This window comes from Fusarium vanettenii, assembly GCF_000151355.1.
Source record: "Fusarium vanettenii 77-13-4 chromosome 2 genomic scaffold NECHAsca_18_chr2_1_0, whole genome shotgun sequence".
Lineage (NCBI taxonomy): Eukaryota > Fungi > Ascomycota > Sordariomycetes > Hypocreales > Nectriaceae > Fusarium > Fusarium vanettenii.
In genome coordinates this window covers 269,509-291,453 of record NW_003315867.1, presented here as the reverse complement: position 1 = coordinate 291,453, position 21,945 = coordinate 269,509, and the positions used below count along the sequence as shown (strand labels likewise).

Below are 21,945 nucleotides of genomic sequence, written 5' to 3'. Positions count from 1 at the left end.
TGCCCAGATCAGCGTCATAGGCCTCAATGGCGGACTGGAATATGTTTAAATTTATTAGCAGAAAAGCCTCCTGACTCGCGGGGCTAATCTTGTTGACACATACCAACGGCTATGGCGAGTCGCTATCGTTGATATGGATAGCACTGATGGTCACAGCCTGTTGCATTTATCTTGGGGTAACGGATCAAAAATGGTGTCAGATCGACTTGGGCTTTTGTAAACGTGACACTTTGGATCGGCAGTGGCGTAGGACCCGTGGGCATGTATCTGGTACACTCGCCCGTATGACTGCTCTCACTGCGTTGGCTGTAAAAGAAACAAACTCAGATTCAAGCGATGACAAATCAAGGACTTCCGGTAAAAAAATATCTCATTGGCATCGCAGTGCATCCCCTGTCTTCCAAATCAACAACTTTCACGGTCCCAATGGAGTCCAAAGAGATCTATGACCAAGTCAACAACCGGTACGGCTCAATCGTTAAGAGTAATACCGGCCGCTATGAGCAGACCGTGGCCAAGGCCTTCGGATACTCGGAACAAGACCTGGCTAGCATCCCTGAGGGCGCGAACCTTGGTCTGAGCTGCGGCAACCCCACGGCAATTGCGAGGCTGAGAGAGGTGTGTATATTCACTCGTGACGGCGTGTTGTTTCGACTGATGGGCAAAAGGGCGAAACAGTCATCGATCTTGGGTCTGGCGCTGGCCTCGATGTGTTTACAGCAGCGAAGAAGGTTGGCCTTACGGGTAGGGCTATTGGAATTGACATGAACAAGGTAAGGTGCCTGGGTTTTGACTCTTTGAGCAAAGTCAATTATGTGTCTAATGCGACCCAACAGAACATGATTGACAAGGCGAATGCCAACAAATCTCGCGTCGACGCCTCAAGCGCCGAGTTCATCGAGAGTCCCATCACATCCATCCCAGTACCTGACAACATCGCCGACTGCATCATAAGCAACTGCGTCATCAACCTTGTCCCCGCCGAAGAAAAGCAACTGGCGTTCAATGAAATGTTCCGACTACTCAAGCCTGGTGGCCGAGTTGCCATCAGTGATATCCTCGCGCGTAAGGAGTTAACAGATGAGATGAAGAAAGACATGTCTCTATACGTCGGGTGCATTTCGGGGGCCAGCCAGGTCAGCGAGTACGACGCGTTTCTGAGGAACGCAGGGTTCCAAGGTCAGTCATATCCCCCCCAGAACGGAGTGATAGAGGCTGATCCGTCCTTGAGACATTGTCATCGTGGACAGCAACAGTGATTTGAACGTGTACTGGAGCGCAGCCGACGACAAGCCACTGTGTTGCGGGACAGATGCTTCCAAGCCGCAAGACGAGGTCTCCTCTTGCTGCAGTCAAGAGATCAGACACAGTTCCAGCACTGAGCAGGAGTCATGCCACCAGAGTGTAATGGCCGACGAAGCCAGCAGACTGACCAAACAGCTTGGTATCACCGACTTTAACGAATGGGCAGGTAAGAATGTACAAGTTCTTCTTAATAAAGATGCTCGCTGACCCTTAACAGGATCATTCAAGGTATATGCGGTTAAGCCGGGGGCGAAATGAGACTCGGAGCAACCAGTCTGAAAGAGGTTCAACAGTGTGGTACAGCGATGGTTTGGGTGCTATGTCAAAGTCCCATTCAAGTTGTAGGATAGAGCTACAAGGTACTTCGCCTTTTTCCTGGCTTGTTTCCTCCGCCAAGAAGACTTTCTTCTGTGATACCCGACTTGCCATTGCCAAGATACACTTCGCATGGTTCTATGCCATCCCTGCAGACTGCAACTTGCATCCTCATCACACGTATACGATGTAATTCTCAGCCTATTCTCCAGTCTTTCAAACCTTTCAGCATTTTCAAACCATCTGATTAGACGCGTTACGCAATCATGCACGTTGCAACCCAGTGATTCGTAGTATTACCTGGTGATAGGCCTCCAGCTAGCCAAGCTCTTCCAATCTTTGCTCGAAGTGAGCTAATGCACCCGAACCAATAGTGACTTCTCCACATTGCCCCCGTGGTTCATGCATAGCGCTTGGTCTTATACGACATTCCTATTCGTAAACGTTAACATGTCTCGGAGGGAAAGCCTAAATTGTTCAACAAGGTGCGGTGGCTAAGCTGAACGTCCCTTGATGAACTGCACGTAAGCAAATGGGCGTAGTCAAGGCCAATGTCTTGGATTGCCTTACGCGTCTGATGCAAGCTCACAGATATGGAAGCGCCCGTTGTAAGTGGCTTGTTTCTTGCAGAGACGAACTTTGGCTATGACTGGTTGTCGGTGGCTGGCTGTTGTGATAAGCCACGATCCATGCCATGGAATCTCATGGCCCCTGCGCTATAGGGCGGACAGTTCCAAGTTTAGTGATGGATCATTTTCCGCTCAGAGCCTCACCGAGTTCCACTTCAGCCAGCCATCAGGTTTGACCGCTCTTTTTGTATCCTTGTTTGATAGCCATTGAATGCTGTGTAAGCCAGCACTTGTAGAATTTGTCTCGGCAATTCGACACGGCTATCTAATCGATGCTCGAGCGAGGATCAAGATTGGGCAGCAAAGTGACTTGCAGACATTCGATGTAGTTGACGGGCGATCAACCATTCTGTCACGTTTCCAATACTCACTTCTTTTCCCGCTCTTACGCCGCATTCTGATCCTTAATGGCAGCAGTTAATATTTAGGGAGGTTTGAGAAGTTGGGGGTAAATATTAAGATTTTGGACCCGTTTAGAAATGTAATCCGACTCACTAATGCTGCACATTGTTTTGGAATTTGGCTTCGTATACAGCTATTTTGTAAAAGTTCATGGAACCTGATCAATTGAGACCAAACCTCATTCAAAAACAAGAAGAATAACCTCTAAATCTCTCGTCCCAGTACGGCCAGCACAGCAGGAAATCCACTGGGAGCACTGGCGACAACAACTTCTCCATCATCCTCGTCAACGGTGCATTGGCCAGTATGCATTCCCAAGATACTCTTTTCTCCGCCATCACTGCTGAGCAAAGCGTCGGGAACTACAGTCTTCAGGCCGTGCGTATCTGTAATTCTGATCTCGACCCTGTATCCCAACAAGATTCTCGTGATCTTCATTAGTCTGCTGGAGCGTGGCTCAATACCGGCAACCGATCCTAGCTGGGATCTCGCCGCAGCACTTACATCCCTTTCATACGGCACTGCCATTAGTAGGGCCACCAAAAGGGTTGATGAAAGCTTACCAAAACCCCCGATCAACATCAAAAGCTTGTAGGCCTCCAGCCTTGAGTGAGAGCTTCACGTCGGGGCTGTCCAAATTGGTGTCGTATGAAGGATCGGTATCCAAATTCGGGAACCCAAGGTTGACCCAAGGAGTCTTCTTGGCACCTGCAATGTCGAGATCTAAGCGGACCTCTTCGCGGCCTCCATCTCGGGCGTCGACCCAAGAGTCAACTCTCCGGTCAACCCCGTTGATTGAGTACAGTGGTCTATAATAGACCTTCTCAGGAGGAACCACGAAGGGAGATTGTGCATGTCCCATTGAAGATGGTATTTCCATGTCCGCACATGGCATATTGCTCCTGTGTAACGATCATCAGTATCGGTAGAAGCCGTGAAGGTGATGCCTTGCCATAGTCTTAATGTCGAAGTGTCCTGTGCCAGATCGAATGCGGCTACTGCCAGTCCAACACTGCTAGATGTTCTAGCCGAGGCAAGTTTGTGTTCCCCCTCGAGCCGATCCTGTTCGCTCTTTGCCCAAGCATAGTATACCCCGAACTTGTCAGCCCAGGCCTCGAAGCTGGCCAGTCCCGACCCTGCGATAGCTATGCTTTTGTGGTATAGATCAAGATTCCTTAAATATGCTTCTGCAGTTCTGTCCTGTGCCTGCTGGACATCTGAACGGAGCTTCGAGATGGAGCCACAGACGTCGGAATGATTCACGGCCTAGTCCATAGTAAGCACGTCGTTTGTGAGAATCTCAGACCGGGGTAGGAAAGAAACACATACATCGTCGTGGATATTCTCGAGGTATCTGGACTGGATCAGCTGGATGGAAACCTTCGACTATAGAAGGAATACATACTTGCGGCGGGTATCGAAGTAGCTATAACCATCATCACTGTAGAATGGGGATCGAGTATCCTGTAAAGGGTCGGCTCGGCGGAAAAGACGAGCATTGGTGATCTCTTGAGGAGCAACCTCACCCGCAGGGATGTCATACAAACCTGGAGCAGCTACAAAGATGGCCTTGGAGGAGTTGTCAAGGTCGTCTTGTGTTGTCATGTGGGTTTGTAGCGCAAGAGCATAGGCCTTCCAGACAAGTCTGGACCCTCCGCTCGCCAGTAGTGAGAAGCTCCCTCTTCTAGCGGCCATGAGGGTAGTGGGCTGCATGGTATCGCCGTCGTCTCCTCCCGTGGCTGTTGCCGCGGGACGTGCGGAATTGGACATGGGCTATGCGACTCCAACTTAGATAGGGGAATTGGCCATATACTGTAGCGGAACTGATTCTGTTAGATCGGATAGGAAATACGACATCCATCCCAGTGTGAAAGGCAAGCGCACTTCGTACGTTGTCGGTTCACAAGCAGGGCCGAGAACGGAGTGCCATGGAGCGGGGTTCCTTTCTTTTCACACATGTACGGGTAAGCCGACGCGAATACGATTGCCCATTCGTGGCCTGGAGTCTTAAGCGCGCCCTCCTTCTCCCCTTCCAAGATCTCCAAGATCTCCAAGATCAGCCCCTATCTAGGCAGGGATGAGACCAAGAACATGACTGGACGTTGACTGAGCGTTACGACTGCATCGCATCTCCTGTTACGTATGTGGTTCCCTGAGTTGACGCTGATCTTACTAGCACAGGTGCTCTACATCCGGTCTCTTGTTACGGAAACAATATGTGATAGTGGCTGCCTGAGTTGGTGCTAAATGTCAGAGCTATCGATGCTGTCTCAAATGGTGGCAATATGGATTGGCTCGTTGCGGGCGCTATTGTTCCCTAACTTACTACCCCGCAATAAGGCTCGGCCCGCCGAGCCTCTTGGCGGGCCAGAGCCTAGTGGCAGCCGATGGACAAGCTTGGCTGAGTGGTGTCTAGGACCACTGAGGCTTCTGCTGCAGGTAGCAGAAAGACTAAAAGAATAATCACTGTGTTAGGATTGGGAGATAATACTATGACGTGCTCATAATGTATCTTTTTGGTTGTAGTTGAAGCCTGGCCATCAATGGGATAAGTGGGCGAGAAGGCCGTTTCTAGGACCACATATCCAACGATAGTTCTTATGATTCTATCATCTACCAGTCGATCATATGCGTGTGGTTAATGACGAAGAAAACAAGCATTGGCGCGTGTAATGATGTCACGTATTGGTGTATTGCTGAAAACCGAATGGTCAGGGAGAAGGGTTCAATCGTCATGTCTCAATTTTCCGGTTAGCGCCTCTCTATTATCACGGCCAAGTTCGTTTTGGAAGAACCTACAGCAGCTGGCTGAGGTAAAGCTGCATCTGCGGACAGAATCGTTTTTGGCAAGAAGGCCGGTCGAGGATATGTTCCCGCTGTCGATCCTCAGCTAGCCATCAGAGGACGATTCTAGCCCTTTCTTGTTGTCATTGTTTCACCATCTCCTGGATCCCTGTAGTGCACCCAGGGCTCTGAGACATTGCAATCCACCAGCCAGCTATCAGATTCAGGGGGTAACAAGGAACACGAGACTAGCTCAACAGGTTCGAGATAACCATAACACCAACAACACTATGCCAATTCATTTAACAATACCAGATAATACTCTAAGAGCTATTCTTTGGGAAGACATAATTTTTCAGCAGTTTTACTCTGAACAAAAAGTGGTGAGATCGGTGATTAAAGTCAATTAAGTAGTTGTAATTTGGTAGCGTGAGTCTCTATTTTTTGTTACCCAGAGGATGATCAATCTCTAGTAAGTGATAGACGTTCAAGCATGTCTCAAAACAGCTCCCATGAGGTGAGGATTATAGCCCTTTCCTACTGCTGGGACTGCATTATCTCTTCAACGCTCGGACCCAGAACCTTACATCGAACTAACTAAACTATTAGTTATTTTTTTAAGAGGCGATTGACAGTCCAACATGTCTCGACGACTTCAGAAGTATTACGCGGCCTAGAGAGATATGTCAATGTCGGCGTTTATCAATCTCGATTATACTTGGAGTCCTATGATACTGTACAGCATGCAGCATGTACTTGCTACTTGTTAATATCGTGGAAAGGCCGAAAGTTGGGGCTCTGGCCAACGGATGGGACTCTTCAGGGCGCATGTAGACAAAGAGGAGTCAATAGTCTGGGAGAATCAGCCCGGCCCTCGATGGGTTAACTGAGCCCGAAGATCGTCTGGGAGAACTATACATTGCCCAAGCTCTGCCTGGGTATAAATAGGGGCAGTAAACCCCGTGAAGGTTTCCTCGATCCATCACTCACCAACAACTCCTGAGCCAGCACATCACTCTCATACTCAGAACCCTCATACCCAATTCTTTCTTTCAAGAACTCCAAACAAAACCACCACCATGTCTGATGAAAACCAGCTCTTCTGGAAGGCCTATGCCTCCGCGGTCAAGGACATCCATGGTCAGCAGCCCGGTGAGCGAGAACACCAGAGTCTACGTCGCGGCCAACAACACTGCCGGCATCTCCGGTGGCAAGGACATTCCGGCCGTGTGCACCGACTGGGGAGTTTACCAGTTTGCCGACTACTTACTGGATCCTGAGAACCCCAACTGGGTCACCAACAAGGTCACTCGCTACTCTGAAGCTCTCAACCAGACCTTGCAAACCCTAACTCCGGTTCGTATTTCTCAAGTGTGAAGACATGTGAGTCGTGAGGGAAGTTACTGATATGATCTCCTACAGGGCAAGGGAGGTGACAACTCTCCCGACGCATGGGACAGACTGAACAAAGCCAAGGAGAGGCTGGCTATCTACAAGAAGGAGAAGGATGCGGCCTATGATGAGGCCATTCTAGACTTCAAGCGCGATGATAACCCGGACAAGCCCAAGTCTTTCGCTCAGTGGGCTCCTCTGAATGCCACCGCTTACCTGGTTGCTGTGCAGAACTGGTACGTGAATTCATACCAATCCGACTGATTCGCGAACATGTACTTACCTTGACATGAATAGGGAGGGCGCTGCCAACGAAGTCCAGATGCGAACCAATGCCATTGGCGGCTCTGGCTCTGCTCTGCTGGCCAACGCGATGAAGCAGGCTGCCAATGGACAGAACATACTGACCGAATTGAACGGGTATGTTTTGACTGTTGGCGTTGATTCATATGACAGAACTGAGATCTGACAAAACCAAAATCGCAGATACAACATGAAGGCCAGCATTCAATCGGTGGTCTACGATGCTTCCGGAAAGCCTATCCTCCCGGACCCCCTCAACACCCAATATGTACCTCAGTACTCCCTCAACGTGAACTATGCAGCTCTCCTCGATGGTTGGGTCGGCAACACAAACCAGGACGCGTCCACATTCCAGGTCAACCTATCCACTGGCGAGAGTGCCTCTTACAAGGACATTGGTTTCACCGAGGCACAGGGAAATGCTTCCTTTAGCCGATTCCCGGTGTTTGAGTTCTATGCCAGTGGAGGCGGAAAGGTCGAGCACTCCAGCTTTGACATGAGCTCCAACGCCAAGGACGTCAGTGTCACCATCACGATCGACCACTACCAGACGATCTCCTTCCAGCCCGGTGCCTGGTAAGTCCGACGATGCCTTCTTCTGTCCTTCTTCACAATCCATGATCTAACGTGATGCATAGGAACGTCGATGTCAATGGCCTCATCGCCAAGCTGGAGGCCAAGCCCCCGGCCATGTTCAAGAAGGTGCGCCCTACCCAGATGCTGGTCGCCCGGGGTGTGAGCATGAAGATCACGTTCGGAGGCGATGCCAAGACAGCCTTCGACAAGGACTACAAGAAGACGGTCCAAGGTGGCGGCGGTGTCAGGATCTTTGGATTCAACATTGGTGCCACCGGCTCCTCTTCTAAGGAGAACGGGTCCCATGGCAACACTTGGGACTCCAGCTCTGGTGTCCTCACCATCAATGCCGAGAACGTTCGTGCATCCGCCAACGTGCTGGCTGTTATGGGCGAGATTGTCAGCGCTTAGGGGCTTTCCTTGGTTGTGAAAGTAGGAAAGCAATCTGGAATCAGCTTGTTGTGATCTGAAAGGTGCAGAGTCTACCTAGATGGGTAGCCCAGGTCATTCCTTTACACCTCTACAGCTACATGTAAATTCTGGTTTCATAGGTTAACTCGAGCCATTCCTTCACATCTCTTCAGCTACATTCATACCGTGACTTGCCAAATACAGTCCAACTAAGGGGTCTGTCGTAGTTGTTATGGATGCTACACCAGCAGAGTCTCCGACTCGACTACCGATTGAGTTGATATAGACGCATGACGCACACATTGACCCCTTTCTGATGCTGAAGCAAACTCGAAATCTTTGTCAGATAAGCTGCATGTCTACTAACGGTGAGGAGCTAAGTACTTTGTCTACCAACTCTACGAGCCAGTCGTGTCCAATAATGTCAGATGAGTGGCTTGCCACCGAGGTCACCACATCCGCCAGCGAATATGTGTGCACGTGTGCCTCAACGTGTCTGTCAGTCTTTAGAAAGACTAGAACGATCTGATAGGCTTGTTCTTCAGTCTCTAGAGCGTGGCCACCCCAGGAGTGAGCAGCGTGAAGACGATGGCGCAATTAACGAAGGAAGTCCAAATATCCTGCTGAGACAATAAAGGTCCCGCAACTCATGCATGTCTCTCAACCCCGCGATGATGCAGGGTTTTGATAATTCAGCTTTTGGTTCTTCAGCCAGACGGGACTCAGACCGGGTTCTTGTATGTCTCAGCCCTGATGTCTATAGCCCTCGGCAAACCGCCTGCATCACGTCTAGCGCTTACTTTCCCCATGAGACCTGGATGGCCTCATTTCTGGCCGCGCTCACGACTGCGAATGGGCCAAGGTCCAGACCTTCTCGGCACTTGATCGTGAGACCATTGGGCTTTCATGAGCCATCTTCGTGACTGTGTTTTTTGCCGTTGTGGCTGGCTGATGGCTTCTTGTCATCATTGCAGACAATAATGAGCCATCGCCGAGAAATGGCGGATGAGGGGGTCTTGTCGTGACTCTTTGCATCTGTTGAGCACCTTGAGGTCTATAAAAGCCCAAGCATCTCCTCCTAAATATCTTTCATTCCTCATCAGCTCACACTCCAAACTTCAAACCATCAACCACTTCTCTTCAAGCCTCAAACCCTCAAAATGCCTTCCAACGATCCCGTCTACCGCTTCAAGGCCACTCTCCAGGTCCAGGGCGCCGGCAGCTTCGTTGACCAGAACGCCGGCGGTGGCCAGGACCCCGCCGTTATCGGCTTGTGAGTTCACATCAACGTCAGCCCTTTGCGACTACTGACATCTATGCCATCTAAAGCGCCCAACAGGGCAACACCAACCAGATCTGGGAGTTCTACTCTGTCCCAGGCTTCGAGACTCGTGTGGTGGTCAAGAACACTGCTACCAAGTACGTTCTCTACGCCAAAGGTAAGTGCTCTCCAGTAAGAACTAGGTTGGTTCGGTACTGACTCAAGTTTGATAGATCTCCAGAACAAGGTCCAGCTTGGCAAGAATGACGTGTGGGATGCTGCTTCCCAGTGGTACCTCGAGGGAGGACCCGTCGATAACATCGACAATGGCTCCATCGTCAGGTAAGACAGCATCAGATGATTGGATATAAGCACCTACTGACTGCATACACAACTTAGACTCCGCAACGTCAAGTACCCTAACGGCTACCTGGATCTTTCGGGCGGTGACAAGGCCAATGGCACTGCCATTCTTGTCTGGCCCGGCCACGGTGGCAACAACCAGGCCTTCAAGCTCACCAAGGTTTGAAGTTATTGAAGCATTGTGACTTGAGATTTTGGAGAACGTGTCATGTGCGGCACTCCATCTCTAGACCGTGTCTTGGCTATTCCTCATGTACTCCCGTCCCTCTTTAGATAGTCTCGACACTAAGAACTACTCTTTCGTGGCCGCGACCTTTTGTTTCCTGCTGAATCAGTTATAATCCAGTGACCAAGTCATCTGTTGTGGAGATGATGCTGTGTAGTCTTCATTACCGTTGTACGACCATGTCACCAATCGGATCCCGCATGAAGATCGGGAACAGTTCCCGAGACTCCGACCATGAAAGCATCAGTCGACTGTCTTCCTACCCCTCTTCCCTTATCACCTCATTGACCTACCCGCCTTTAAACTCTTTGCCAGATCTTATATCATCAATACATCGTCACTCATCGCTTGCTTTGGCCATGTCTACGATCAGTGCCCCGGTTCTCAAACAGCCTGTAAAGCTGGCATGCGTTCAGCTCATGCAACCCGTCGAAGGCTCAAAAAAGGCCGCGATACTCTCGAATGCAGCCGCCCATGTCGCGAAAGCCGCCTTCTCTGGCTCCAAAATTATTGTTCTCCCCGAGTACTTCAACTCCCCTTTCGGCAGCTAATACCTCCCTGAGTATGCAGAGACACTCCTACCGTCGCCACCCAAACGGGACGAGGCTCCAACGTTCTACGCCCTTTCAGCCATGGCCGCAGACAACAAAGTGTATCTCATTGGTGGTTCAATTCCAGAATTCAACCCTCAAACGAAGAAGCACTACAACACTAGCTTAATCTTCGACCCAGCGGGCAACTTGTTAGCAACCTATCGCAAGGCGCATCTCTTCGACGTGGACATTCCGGGAAGGGTGACCTACTATGAGTCTGAGTACCTGGACTCGGGCAATAAGCTAGGCTTAATCGACCTGCCCGACTATGGCAAGGTAGCCGTTGCAATTTGCTACGATATTCGGTTCCCAGAACTTGCAACCATCGCAACTCGCAAGGGCGCCTTTGCTCTCATCTACCCCAGCGCCTTTCCCATTGCCACTGGATCCATACACTGGCGGCTACTGGCTCAGGCTCGAGCTTTGGATAACCAACTTTATGTCGCTCTCTGTGGCCCTGCCCGAGACACGAGGGGCACACTTGTTGCTTGGGGTCACAGCTTAGTGGTGGACCCGATGGCGCAGGTTGTCGTGGAAGCTGAGGAGAAGGAGGCGATTGTCGAGTGGGAACTGGATCCAGATGAGATCACTAGCACAAGGAAGAGCATCCCAGTGAGTGGACAGAGACGGTTTGACATCTATCCCGACGTCAGCGCAGGGGCGATACAGTTTGAAGATTCAAAACTCGAAGAGCCTTGAGTTGATGGAATATCTGCCATTCCAGTTCAGTTCCTTCCATTTCAATTCAAACTTCTCTTTCTTAGCTAGCATACTGAACACCCTAGTCTCAGTCCATCATAGCTCATCTGCAATACTCTTAATCAGCTCTTCAAGATTCTCCTGTTTCAAGCCAAGAAGCACGTTAGCACTCTTCTCAGGCTTGAGCGCGTGACCTGCCCCATCAGCAAACAAGAATTGCTGGATGTACTCTCCAAAGGCACTGTAATCATGTCTCGCAAGCTTCTCATCGCCAATCTTCTCCAGCTCGGCACCGCTAACATGGGAAATCTCGAACTTGGCTCCCGTCACCTTCTCGGCGACCCGCAACACTTCGTTCTGTGTGGTGACCACGCCAGCGATGTCAAGATACTTGTTTGCCGTGTCGTCCGGCTTCTTCAGAACGGCGGCTACGGCTTGGCCGATGAAGCCGAGTGTGCTGGTGGAGTAGGGCTCGTTGCCTGAGTCAACGATGGTGCCCTTGTGGTCCTTGAGGTTGACAAAGCTTCTGCCGCTTCGGATGCTCTACAACAGTCGTTAGCAACTTTGTTTGCGAAAAGGGCTTGAGAAACCTACCCAGTCTAAGAACAGTCCGTTGGAGACTCCAGTCCAGGAGAACCAGTCATGCTGCTTAGCAAGTTCGATCAGATAGTCAGTGTTGCGAATCTTGGGCGCAAGTAGACCACCAATCTTGGTATCACGGTACTCTCGAGATGAAATTCCAAACTCGGAGGGGATGAACCTCGGGACCTTGGCAGCAATGACAGCGTCAATGATGACCTTTTGGTTTCCGGCGGCTGCTGTAGCTGCCGCGGAAACGACTGCGTGTTGGCCGGTAATTGCCTCCTTGACGGAATCAACAGAGGTGATATCGACTTTCTTGACTGTGACTTTCTCAGGAAAAGTGGCTGTTGACTCATTTCGAGTGATGGCTGTCACGTCAAAGCCGGCGCTAAGAAGGGCCTCGACGACTTTGGTGCCGAGAGTGCCTGAGGCCTGATGGGCTGTTAGATGAACTTGTACAAGTCTATCAAGGTATATGTCGACTTACCCCGACAACCGCGACCTTTTGGATAGCCATGTTTGTTGTGAATGGGCGGTTCTTTGGTAGACAGTATAGATCGGCTCAAGCAGGCAGATACTGGATTGTTGTTTGCAACATTTCCCAACAGACCCCCGAGATGTCTTTCATACTTATGGCTTTCCCCTCAACCTTCAAAGCATGGCATCATTCGAGCATGCCAGGACGTAACCTCATTGAACCATCACAATCCACTAATCGTTGATCAATATCCCCACTACCGCATGATGCCATAGGTGCATACAATTTCACAAAGTGGGAGGGCTGAATCAGCATCATGCAATGCATAAATGTCATTATGTACTTTCCCCGGTCCTGTCGAATCATTTGGGTTGCCTATGAGATGCCTTGGTTGTAATCCTGAAGGAGGTGCAACATGGAAAGTACCGGGTACGATAGGTAGGATTCAAGGCTCGCTTCAAAATTCGTCATATGGAGGGGAAATTCATGTGAAGAGAAGATAAGAGAATGGCCATAGCCTCCAATCACGCAGGCTCCACCTGGTTCAAGTTCAACTCCATGCCAACAGCAGACTGTAACCACGAATTCCAGTTAACGTCATCAACCTCCATGGCGACATACATTTCCGCAAAGGAAGCAGAATTACCATCAGTAGCCGTCCACAGCCAAGGCGAATCCATATCAACCGTTGATTGCCCTCCATAGGGCGCTATTGTCTGTCCTCCAATCTCGCTCTGAAACTCCATGTTCGAACTTGGATGGTCGCCAGTGGATGCAATCAACTGACTTGGTTGACCTCCGATAGATGTTGGTCCGATATCTGAGCTTCGCCATGCATTGATAGATGGGGGGTTGTCGTGTAACGCACCGGCACCCTGTGTGACGCTTGGTGCCTCGAAACCGCTCCAACCGGCCAAAGGAACCGGGGGTTGCCTGCTGGGGTCCAAAGAGCCAGTGACAAGTTTTCTCCAGTACTCAAGAAAAGACTCTTCCCCATTTCCAGTAGAAAACGGCCCTGAGCTCGCAGGCGCAGGCACTTGGGAATCGCGTTGTTCAAGTAACTCGATAGGGACCCCATTTGCTCGTATCTCGGCGAGCTCCATCTCTCGCTGCTTCTTTGCCTTGGCCATCAACTTCCTCAGCGGCACCCAAACCCTCGAGTGCTTTGACATGTTGTGTTGTGATGGAATCAACCAGCTGCTGTGCAAATCAACCCAGGCTCTTTCAATAACTGGTGACCACTTTCGACGGCATATCTCTATCATGAGATAAACGATAGCATACCAGTGCGTATACGTCTGGTATATCCACCGCCATTGACGACACTTTGGCTCGGAATTTAGAGCGTGGTTGTACTCGGCAACTTCTATCGCCGCAACAAGCAGTTTATCCCGAACCTCTTCAGAGAAACGCTCATCCGGCGACGCAAAAAGCGCAGGGAGGTAGATGAGAAGGATCAACTTGGATCGCATCACGCGTAGGCATGTAAGGCCTACCCAGTGTAAAATATCTCCTCTTTCAGCCGAGAACTGGAAGTAGCCGTGCTCAACTTTCTCACAGACTTCATCCAACAGGCGGGTCTGTTCTTCGAGACCCAGGGAGGGAGAGGCCATGATCTGTTTTGAAACGTCGGATAACTCGAGCATGGCGAGTGCAAATGACATGTCGGTGAGAGTCTCTCGCGCAGGAGGCATCTCTTTCGTATCGGGGTCAAGATCCTCGTCGTTGATGTTTAGGGGCATCTTGGTATCGAAGCTATCCCTGGATATCGTGAATTCTGTTCCTTGATCTTCAGATGCTCGAACGTCAATCACGCAGATCATCCACCACAGTCTTCGTCGCTGTTCCACTTCAAAGGGTGTCAGATGTGGAAACCTCGATCCATCTCGATGGAGACCAAGAGCCTGGGCCATTCGGATCAAAAGTCCTGTCATCATCCATACATATCTGGGGTTATCATGACGACGCACAAGCATGAGAAAGATGGCGAAGGCTTGGACGAGCACGATGTTTGGATCGTTCAGGAAATCCGCCTTGGCCAGAGCATGTTCTAGACCTAGTCGGTATTTCAGATTGAGTTCTGCCTTTGTCGAGCCAAAGTTGGTCGTAACGTCATCCTCCTCCATCGATGTGACGGCGGCGTAGTATATCGAGAACATCAAGGCTTCATTGGCGGGTGAGAGACTCGTGCCAGAGCTACGGGTCTCGCGGATCATTTTTCGGATGGTGGGCATGTGAACGATTCGTGCGACAATGTTGACATTCTCGGAAAAGATGTCGAGCAAAAAGGGGACTTGTGATGGAAGTGGGCGTAGATCTGCAACCTCGGGGGCAGCACCTGTGAGGTTGTGCCGAAATAAGAATGCGTGTCGCTCTGAAGGGGCTCTCTCCAGTTCTCTTGTGGAGGGGGCAGTTGTAGGAAGATCATCGTCCGAAGACTCGTCGTCGCCGCTTGGAAGTCCTCGAGTATCCATCTTCAAGCCGTCAAGCTACGCGCATCGTCAATCGTTGATGATCCGAGGGTATTGTGACTCTGCCTACCTCATCACTAATGCGAGACCAGAAGCCACTGGCAACATATCTCGCTCTGCTCCCATCTTGTAGAACCATCCTACCAAAGTACTTTTGCACGTCCGAGGTGGTCGACGTTGAAGGACTGGATGCATCTCGCCTCCCCTCAGACGGAGAATTGCCTTGAGCAGAGCCACTCCCAGCAGGACTCGCCCCAGCACTCGCCTGCTCAAGCTGTCCTCTAAGCTCCTTGACCAGATCCTCCAAGTTTCTCAACCGCTCCATAACCTGTTCACCCGCGGGTTCCGCATCATGGGGACCCTCCTGCACCGACCCGCCGGCAACGCGCTCAAGCCGACGCGCCCATCTCGGAGGACGGTCATTCGACGGAACGACACACGGAATACCGGCCCGACGACAGTTTGAGCAGGGCGAGAGCTTGTCGCAGCGAACTTTTCGGCTGCGGCAGACGACGCAGCTCCGGAGCTTGGCGGTCCTCGCGGGGGAGGCCGAGCTCGCGTTTTTCTCGGCCGCCGAAGCCGAGGCGGACGCGAGATGGTTTGGCGGAGGCGCCGATGACATGGCGCGTTTACGGGAGCGCGGTGGGAGTATGCACGTTGGCTTAATGATTCAGATGCTCGCCATGCCTTGGATTCGGTGTTGATTGAGGTCAGCCTCCCTCTTCTTCGACTTGAGAGTCTGCCTTGCTGTCGCGCGTGGTGTGGAGGATGGTATCTGTTTCCAACAATCACGACTTCTAAAGAATATCCACGCTCATCACATTCGAGCAGCGTTGACTATATTTCCCCATATCTCTTGTCATTTCCTTTATTAAGCTCCTTTAATAAGCTCATTGAGTAGTGAATCGAGATTGAAGCCTATTCTTGCTGACGTATCTGGTGTTAGACTGCGTCTGGCAGGTACTTCTGATGTCTCCTGTTAAGATATCACCCTCACGATAAGCGCTATCACGGCCCCGCACTCTGACCCGGCGTCGCCCGCCTCGTGGTCCCGGGTAGACAGCTCTTTTGCTGCTTCAAGCTATTCATCATCATCAAAATAGATTCATAAGGCCAAAGAATATGCGCATATAATAGAACGAGTAGAATTGATCAATTAATACAATTAGGGAGTCTATCTTTGCTTTGTTGCGTGCCTAAAAACGGTCTGTTCATAGCCATATGCTCTCCACGCACTTCATCCTCCACCAAACACACAGCCTCTCAGTTCGTGATGGTAGCAATTTTGCCCAGATACTTGGCTTCCCTCTTCAACAACAGATTCTCAGCGATCCACTTTCCGGAATCCTCCCTCGAGATGGTGTAGCCAATCGCGTCAGACTCGCGTCCCGTCTTTGGATCCTCAATGCCGACACGGATCGGCTTTTCAGTTTCACCATCGACCAACAAACTCGCCCGAACAATGACAAAGTCCTCGCCGCTTTCGGCCAGCTTATCCTCCATGATCCTCTTGTCTTCGTGTGGAACCTTGAGGAGCACGTGATACAGTGGGATCATCAGGATGGGAATGTCGCGACCGAAACGCGACATGCCCGTGGTGCTGAATACCACGACCAAGGGTTTTCCTGTAGCCCCCTGTGATCGCAGCTGTACCAGAGCATCAAGCAACACAGCCATGCCCTTGCGGCACACCTTTGGGTCATCAATGGACAACTTGCTCAAAACCGGCTTGCCACCAATAGTGGAGACAATCTCATCAACCAGAGTGCCATCCTCTTTCTTGAGAATTTGGCAGACGGCGTCAATATCGTGGGCGTTGCCCTCGACGATGCGCAGGTTGGGATTTGACTCTGCGGGGAGGATGGCTGAGAGTTTGGAGGGCGTTCGGCAGAGAGCGACGGCTTGATGGCCTGCAGCGAGAGTGTGTTTCAGCGCTGACAGGCCCACGCCAGTGCTTGCGCCAAGGAATGCGACAGTCTTGGCCATGATGTTTGTGTAAGATGGATAGAGTGGAAGAGAAGTGTGATAAATTGTCTTTGAGCTAGAAAAAGCTGATGTCTTTGCGATAGTGTGAGTGTGAGTGATGAAATTGATTCATTTCGTCGGAATTGAGTTTCTTTATATCCTCCCTCTATCCCCCTCTGTGGTCTTGCCGGAAAGTTGACCGAGCTGCACGAACATCGCGCGAGAATGGTCTCGAGGCAGTCACGTGATGCCCTCGCGCATTTCTCGCTCTACTGTGCCTCGACTGTGCATCCCAAGGGAAAAGGTGTAGATATATGAAGCATATCCGGCGAGAAGGGACTTGAAGCTAGAGAGACCATTCAAATTACTATCAATATACGAGAAAAAATTTCTTTGCTTATTCCCTTCGCTCTTCATCACACTTCATTTACACGCCAACCCACCAACATCCACCATAGTACAGTGCAAACTCACAATGCCACGCACTCTCTCAGTCAAAGCCCAGATAGAGATCATGGCATCACCAACCGTTGTCCGATCAGTGGTGAGTATGATAACTCAAACGCTCGGAATATGATTCTCACATGTTTCGATTAATAGTTCCTCGGATTTGATCGATATCAGCAATGGCAGCAAGGATGGGATATTCGGCCTGCCGACCCAACCAAGAAGCCACTTGAACTCAAGTCGGGAGACAAGATCAGAGTATCGATGCACGAGATGGTATTTAACCCGGTCGTGATTGTAAGTTGTCCAACTTTATCTTAGATCCCGAATCATGGACCTTGGCTTACTCGTATAGTCGAATGATCCCGAGTGCTTCACATGGGAGGGCTCGATACCATGGATTGTGAAGGGTAGACATTACTTCTCCTTCTCTCCGAGTAAGGAAAATCCAGGAGGCACTACTTTCGTCCAGTCAGAGGACTATTCAGGGGGGTTTGTTACTCTGTTTGGGTCCTGGGTCAAGACGGATCAACCGAACGAGAATTGGAATACCTTCAACGAGGCGTTGAAGAAGGAAGCCGAGAAATGCACGACCCCGTCATGAGTCATCAATATTATCGAGACGAGAGAATAAATAGATATAATAAACTCGCAGCCACGCGTTTGAAGAAACCGTATAGCATCCAACCTGCATCTCCAAAAATAGAGTGATGCATGCAGCACGGGATCGGAGTGCACCCGATGGTTCAACACCACAGGCAGACTCTCGAATGCATCGTGACTTACGGCATGAAGGATGCCTCACTTGATAAAGCTTATTCGGATCACATGATCTGCCTACGGAGATGGCGAAGTAACACATCGAGCTGAGATGAGGCTGCAATGAGCACGACGGTGGTGTTACAGGCATCTGCCCCGCTAGGACCTGATGCGTTAGCGCTTACGATGCCCTGTGACGTGGTTGTATCATCCATTGTTCGATGCCTGCAGCTCACAGCCTCTCAGCGAGTCTTATTAGCTGCCTGCAGTCACTGTACTCGTACCCCGTATCCATTTTTATCCAGGACTCGAGTCGCGTGACTTGTCAGGCTTCATCTATCTTGACCACGACGACATGTCGTCTTACCCATCATCGGCACTTCATTTTCTTGGTATCACTAACAGAAATCATTCCCCCTTCACCATGACGCTCAACAGCCTACCGACAGAATTAATAGCTCGAATTCTTGATCATCTAGCTCCTCTCTACAGAGACCAAAACCGTCGCGATCTATGCCAAGCCCGCCTGGTGTGCCACTTGTGGAACGATCTGGTAACCAAGGCGCTATTCAAAAATCTCACGCTGTATCATACTCTGGAGACTGCGGGCCAAGAGTTTCAATCTTGGAAGAACCTCATCAATCTCGAAACGGTTCGCGATGCCGCCCAGAGCGTAGTTATCGAGACATGCCCAGCAAAGGACTTGGTACATGGCCGCGACCCGACGACATGGCACGACTGGGAGGAAAAGGGTGAATGGCCTGCTTTCACCTCGGCGATTGACCAAATTGCCGAGCTTCGCCATATTAGGTCAATCAGTGTTCGATTTTCCAAGTGGTGTCTTGGGGACCATATCCACTTTGGAAGTACCAGAGACCGCGAGCTGCAGTCCACGCGGGAACATACGCTGAGGAACATTCTCAATGCCTTGCAGCAGCGGAAAACCAACAATGACACTCGAGACGTGACAGAAATCCGAGAACTGGCACTTGAGAACCTGCAAAATATTGCTCTCCCGGCCGACATCTACGGGGGCCTCCTCAACGACATTACCCGTCTGCACATCATGTTCTGCGTGGAACATACCCGAAACGCCTTCGCCTACGACACACATCATACAGAGCGCCGAGAATACGAACTGCACTTGCAAAAGACCCTCCTCCCTTCTGTTGCGAACCAGCTCGTCGAACTGACACTCGCCTCTCAAGACCGCTGGGGGGTAATGCCGGGCAAGTTTAACGGCGAGGGCCTCGACTTTCCATTCCTCAGGACGCTGACACTTGGCGAATACGTAATTGGACATCATCGTCAGTTTGATTGGGTGCTTGCTCAGAAATATCTGACATGTTTGCGACTGAATCGTTGCTTCATCGCCTCGCACATGCGCTTGTACGAGGGTGACATTGAAGGGTGGCGTATTGATACCGAGGATTGGGAGAGGGTATCTAGTGAGCCGTACTACGGCTGGGACGAACATCAGGTCTATCTCTTCTCCAAGAGGTGGGAGACAGTATTCGACGATATCCGAAAGAGTCTTCCCCGACTTAGAGAATTCTGCCTCACCTGGGATAAACCAACGGATTTCTTCCGCCAACTCGATGTTTCCAAGACTTCTTGGCTATCGCCGGACCGTTACATCACGTTTGACATTTCAAAGAAGCCCAGTCCTTGGATTGCCTCGAAGGACTTTGGGTACTATCCTTATCGAGACGACAAGGATCCAACGAGACCTGTCAACCTGGCTCAGGTGATGGATGAGCAAGATCGTAGGGCGTTTGAGGAGTTGGTTTCTTCGACGTATGCACGGCGGAAATTGGATAGGCGAGTCTTCACATGGGTACATGAATAATTCCTTGTTTGAAGTTGGAAATGGAGTTTTAGGTACGGCGTCTTGTAATTTCAGTGGTTTCATGGCATGGCGGATTGGCAGACCAAGTTTAATATGTAGGCAGAAGTGGCAAAATGTCAACTTGATTTTTCGACTTTAAGGGGTTAATATAATTAACTTGACTTTCGATAGTAGCCTCATCATAGTATTCGAATCTAAAGCAACTTGATCAATCTCCAGGCTTGCTCGTCTTGCTCGTCTTGCTCGTAGTCGTTTTGTCTTATCCAGAAAGAACCCTAGCTGCTGGCAGCGTCCCCCACTTGCTAGGCCTGAAACCAGGCTGCATCTCACTTGCAATGTCACGCGGGGTTTTCCTACATCGAACTCCTGTTCTTCGCTTTTTGTCATCAGAAACCACTTGCTCATGCCATCATGTCGACCGAGAATTCGGGAACTTCACCATCCGCCGACAATGAAATCATCTGCCCGGCCTGTTGGAACCTTGAATACGACAGATTCGATGTATGGGAAAGATTCAGTGAGCCTGACTGTTACCCAGCACCCCGATCCCGAAGAGCCAATCGGGGGAGAATCGCAGAGGCCGCTCAACAGTTCTGCCCCATCTGTACTGTCCTTGATGAGGGCATGTCAGCTTTCTGGGGAGACGAGAGCTGGGAGGTTGAAGAGAGCGAGTATTCGTACGATGACAGCGCAACTGATGAGGATGAGAACGACAAACACGGCAACGAGACGGACGATGAAACTAACAAGAACTCCACCCAGAGTCTCGGAAGTTCAGGTTCAAACATCTCTGGCTCATCAGAAAACTCTCAAGAAGGAAAGCTTCACAGTTGGCCGAATATAAGCATTGAGTTGCGGCCTGGCAGGAGTCTTTTCATCCGTCGTCTCGATATGACCATCAGGTCTTACTTGACAAGCCGCCCTGGGCGAATTGAGTTTTCTACAAACGAGAGTAAGTGCAACCAAGACTGCCCGAGCTTATCCAACTGAACGAAACGCTAGATGATCCCCGAAGTCCTTTTCATCCAGCGTTTGCAAGAGGCGCGGTTCCTATGGGCCGCTTAAGCCCAGACTCGGCCGCAGGCATTTTAAAGAGATGGCTTAAGTCATGCGACAAGCATGAACAATGCTCAGTCAACTCTCAGAGTCCACCAAAACGATTGGTCTACATCTCCTCGAACGGGCAGAGACTGATAGAGACCAAGGACCATCCGATCACCTGTTGGCCGTATGCAACTCTCAGTCATTGTTGGGGAAATTTGATCGATGTTAAGCCGCTCCAGACGACGAAAGATTCATACGAGGCAAGAATAAGAGGAATAAAGTGGGAGGAATTGCCAACCCTCTTTCAAGATGTCATCACTCTCCTTCGGAAGCTTGGCCTATCCTATCTCTGGATTGACTCGATATGTATAATTCAGGATGACGATGATGACTGGCTTGAGCAGTCGGCACAAATGGCCGGAATCTACTCAAACAGCTACCTCAACTTGGCGGCCGCGACGGCTGAAAACTCGTCTCAATCTCTCTTTGGAACGAGGTTTCAGGTCTTTGCGGATGTTGACGCTAGCCTCAGCGCCCAATTCGACTCCGACCTATACCGTGATCCCGCCTGGTGGCCCAGTCCCAAAGTGCATCGCGAAAGGTGGAAAACGTGTATGATCCAGCCTATGGACACTTCGGCGGCGGCAGTTCTTGTCCGCCCTCCTAATGTACTGGGTCACGGGTCCATCCTTGGGAATGAGTATCGTGGTAGAGCGGTGGAATGCCCATTACTTGACAGGGCATGGGTCTACCAGGAAAAGTTATTAGCACCCCGAACCGCGTTTTTCTCTCGCTCCGAGCTTATGTGGCAATGTCGAGAGTCTGCCGCCTGTGAGTGCAAAGACATGGACAACAACTGGGATATGTTGCCAGAAGTGGAAGCCATGCTAGAGAAACAGAACCCTGCCCCTCCAATTCTCCTGGTTGATAGCTGGGAGAAGAGGTGGTTTGAAAAGATTCGAAGAAATACTGGAAGTTTGGACGTTACTCGGCCGGCCCGAGACTTTTGGCTCACAGCTGTTACCTAGTATGCCTCGATGGCTCTGACAAGAGAATCCGATCGGGCTCACGCAATTGCTGGAGTAGCCTTG

At 50.6% G+C, this 21,945-nt stretch overlaps 11 protein-coding genes across 11 annotated transcripts; 7 read left to right on the top strand and 4 right to left on the bottom strand.

Annotated features, from left to right (window-relative positions):
• Positions 1-418: 418 nt before the first annotated feature.
• Positions 419-1,684, top strand: NECHADRAFT_57802 (uncharacterized protein). Its single transcript, XM_003046267.1, has 5 exons — positions 419-618; positions 669-773; positions 837-1,179; positions 1,232-1,471; positions 1,523-1,684. The coding sequence occupies exons 1-5, from the start codon at positions 427-429 to the stop codon at positions 1,561-1,563; spliced, it is 921 nt and encodes a 306-aa protein (XP_003046313.1). The 5' UTR covers positions 419-426; the 3' UTR covers positions 1,564-1,684.
• A 1,171-nt stretch (positions 1,685-2,855) lies between these two features.
• NECHADRAFT_75908 (uncharacterized protein) lies at positions 2,856-4,346 on the bottom strand (the record flags this gene model as incomplete). Its single annotated transcript, XM_003045699.1, has 5 exons — positions 2,856-3,057; positions 3,215-3,460; positions 3,490-3,917; positions 3,981-4,005; positions 4,057-4,346. The coding sequence occupies 5 exons, from the start codon at positions 4,344-4,346 to the stop codon at positions 2,856-2,858; spliced, it is 1,191 nt and encodes a 396-aa protein (XP_003045745.1).
• Positions 4,347-6,572: 2,226 nt separating this feature from the next.
• NECHADRAFT_75907 (uncharacterized protein) lies at positions 6,573-8,117 on the top strand (the record flags this gene model as incomplete). Its single annotated transcript, XM_003046266.1, has 5 exons — positions 6,573-6,791; positions 6,858-7,063; positions 7,125-7,247; positions 7,314-7,706; positions 7,769-8,117. 5 exons carry the CDS (start codon positions 6,573-6,575, stop codon positions 8,115-8,117), a joined length of 1,290 nt encoding a protein of 429 aa, XP_003046312.1.
• A 1,160-nt stretch (positions 8,118-9,277) lies between these two features.
• Positions 9,278-9,907, top strand: NECHADRAFT_75906 (uncharacterized protein; the record flags this gene model as incomplete). Its single annotated transcript, XM_003046265.1, has 4 exons — positions 9,278-9,390; positions 9,447-9,556; positions 9,612-9,720; positions 9,778-9,907. The coding sequence occupies 4 exons, from the start codon at positions 9,278-9,280 to the stop codon at positions 9,905-9,907; spliced, it is 462 nt and encodes a 153-aa protein (XP_003046311.1).
• A 692-nt stretch (positions 9,908-10,599) lies between these two features.
• On the top strand, positions 10,600-11,259 carry NECHADRAFT_75905 (uncharacterized protein; the record flags this gene model as incomplete). Its single annotated transcript, XM_003046264.1, has 1 exon — positions 10,600-11,259. The coding sequence occupies one exon, from the start codon at positions 10,600-10,602 to the stop codon at positions 11,257-11,259; it is 660 nt and encodes a 219-aa protein (XP_003046310.1).
• A 96-nt stretch (positions 11,260-11,355) lies between these two features.
• NECHADRAFT_75904 (uncharacterized protein) lies at positions 11,356-12,358 on the bottom strand (the record flags this gene model as incomplete). The annotated part of the gene is made up of 3 exons (XM_003045698.1): positions 11,356-11,802; positions 11,854-12,273; positions 12,329-12,358. The coding sequence occupies 3 exons, from the start codon at positions 12,356-12,358 to the stop codon at positions 11,356-11,358; spliced, it is 897 nt and encodes a 298-aa protein (XP_003045744.1).
• An 878-nt stretch (positions 12,359-13,236) lies between these two features.
• Positions 13,237-15,313, bottom strand: NECHADRAFT_11213 (uncharacterized protein; the record flags this gene model as incomplete). The annotated part of the gene is made up of 2 exons (XM_003045697.1): positions 13,237-14,808; positions 14,861-15,313. Coding segments are annotated over 2 exons (2,025 nt in total), but the record flags the coding sequence as incomplete, so codon positions are not given.
• A 740-nt stretch (positions 15,314-16,053) lies between these two features.
• Positions 16,054-16,776, bottom strand: NECHADRAFT_34128 (uncharacterized protein; the record flags this gene model as incomplete). Its single annotated transcript, XM_003045696.1, has 1 exon — positions 16,054-16,776. One exon carries the CDS (start codon positions 16,774-16,776, stop codon positions 16,054-16,056), a length of 723 nt encoding a protein of 240 aa, XP_003045742.1.
• A 341-nt stretch (positions 16,777-17,117) lies between these two features.
• On the top strand, positions 17,118-17,854 carry NECHADRAFT_99072 (uncharacterized protein). Its single transcript, XM_003046263.1, has 3 exons — positions 17,118-17,299; positions 17,356-17,499; positions 17,558-17,854. The coding sequence occupies exons 1-3, from the start codon at positions 17,231-17,233 to the stop codon at positions 17,804-17,806; spliced, it is 462 nt and encodes a 153-aa protein (XP_003046309.1). The 5' UTR covers positions 17,118-17,230; the 3' UTR covers positions 17,807-17,854.
• Positions 17,855-18,385: 531 nt separating this feature from the next.
• NECHADRAFT_32703 (uncharacterized protein) lies at positions 18,386-19,810 on the top strand (the record flags this gene model as incomplete). The annotated part of the gene is made up of 1 exon (XM_003046262.1): positions 18,386-19,810. The coding sequence occupies one exon, from the start codon at positions 18,386-18,388 to the stop codon at positions 19,808-19,810; it is 1,425 nt and encodes a 474-aa protein (XP_003046308.1).
• A 1,052-nt stretch (positions 19,811-20,862) lies between these two features.
• Positions 20,863-21,342, top strand: NECHADRAFT_33852 (uncharacterized protein; the record flags this gene model as incomplete). The annotated part of the gene is made up of 1 exon (XM_003046261.1): positions 20,863-21,342. A coding segment is annotated over one exon (480 nt), but the record flags the coding sequence as incomplete, so codon positions are not given.
• Between the last annotated feature and the right edge of the window lie 603 nt (positions 21,343-21,945).

Bases quoted from the DNA above. Each gene is read 5' to 3' on its own strand.
- NECHADRAFT_57802 (XM_003046267.1), top strand. From the start codon at position 427: ATGGAGTCCAAAGAGATCTATGACCAAGTCAACAACCGGTACGGCTCA. The intron at 619-668 runs GTGTGTATATTC...GATGGGCAAAAG, and splicing joins CAATTGCGAGGCTGAGAGAG to GGCGAAACAGTCATCGATCT. The intron at 774-836 runs GTAAGGTGCCTG...GCGACCCAACAG, and splicing joins TTGGAATTGACATGAACAAG to AACATGATTGACAAGGCGAA.
- NECHADRAFT_99072 (XM_003046263.1), top strand. From the start codon at position 17,231: ATGCCACGCACTCTCTCAGTCAAAGCCCAGATAGAGATCATGGCATCA. The intron at 17,300-17,355 runs GTGAGTATGATA...TTCGATTAATAG, and splicing joins CAACCGTTGTCCGATCAGTG to TTCCTCGGATTTGATCGATA. The intron at 17,500-17,557 runs GTAAGTTGTCCA...TTACTCGTATAG, and splicing joins TATTTAACCCGGTCGTGATT to TCGAATGATCCCGAGTGCTT.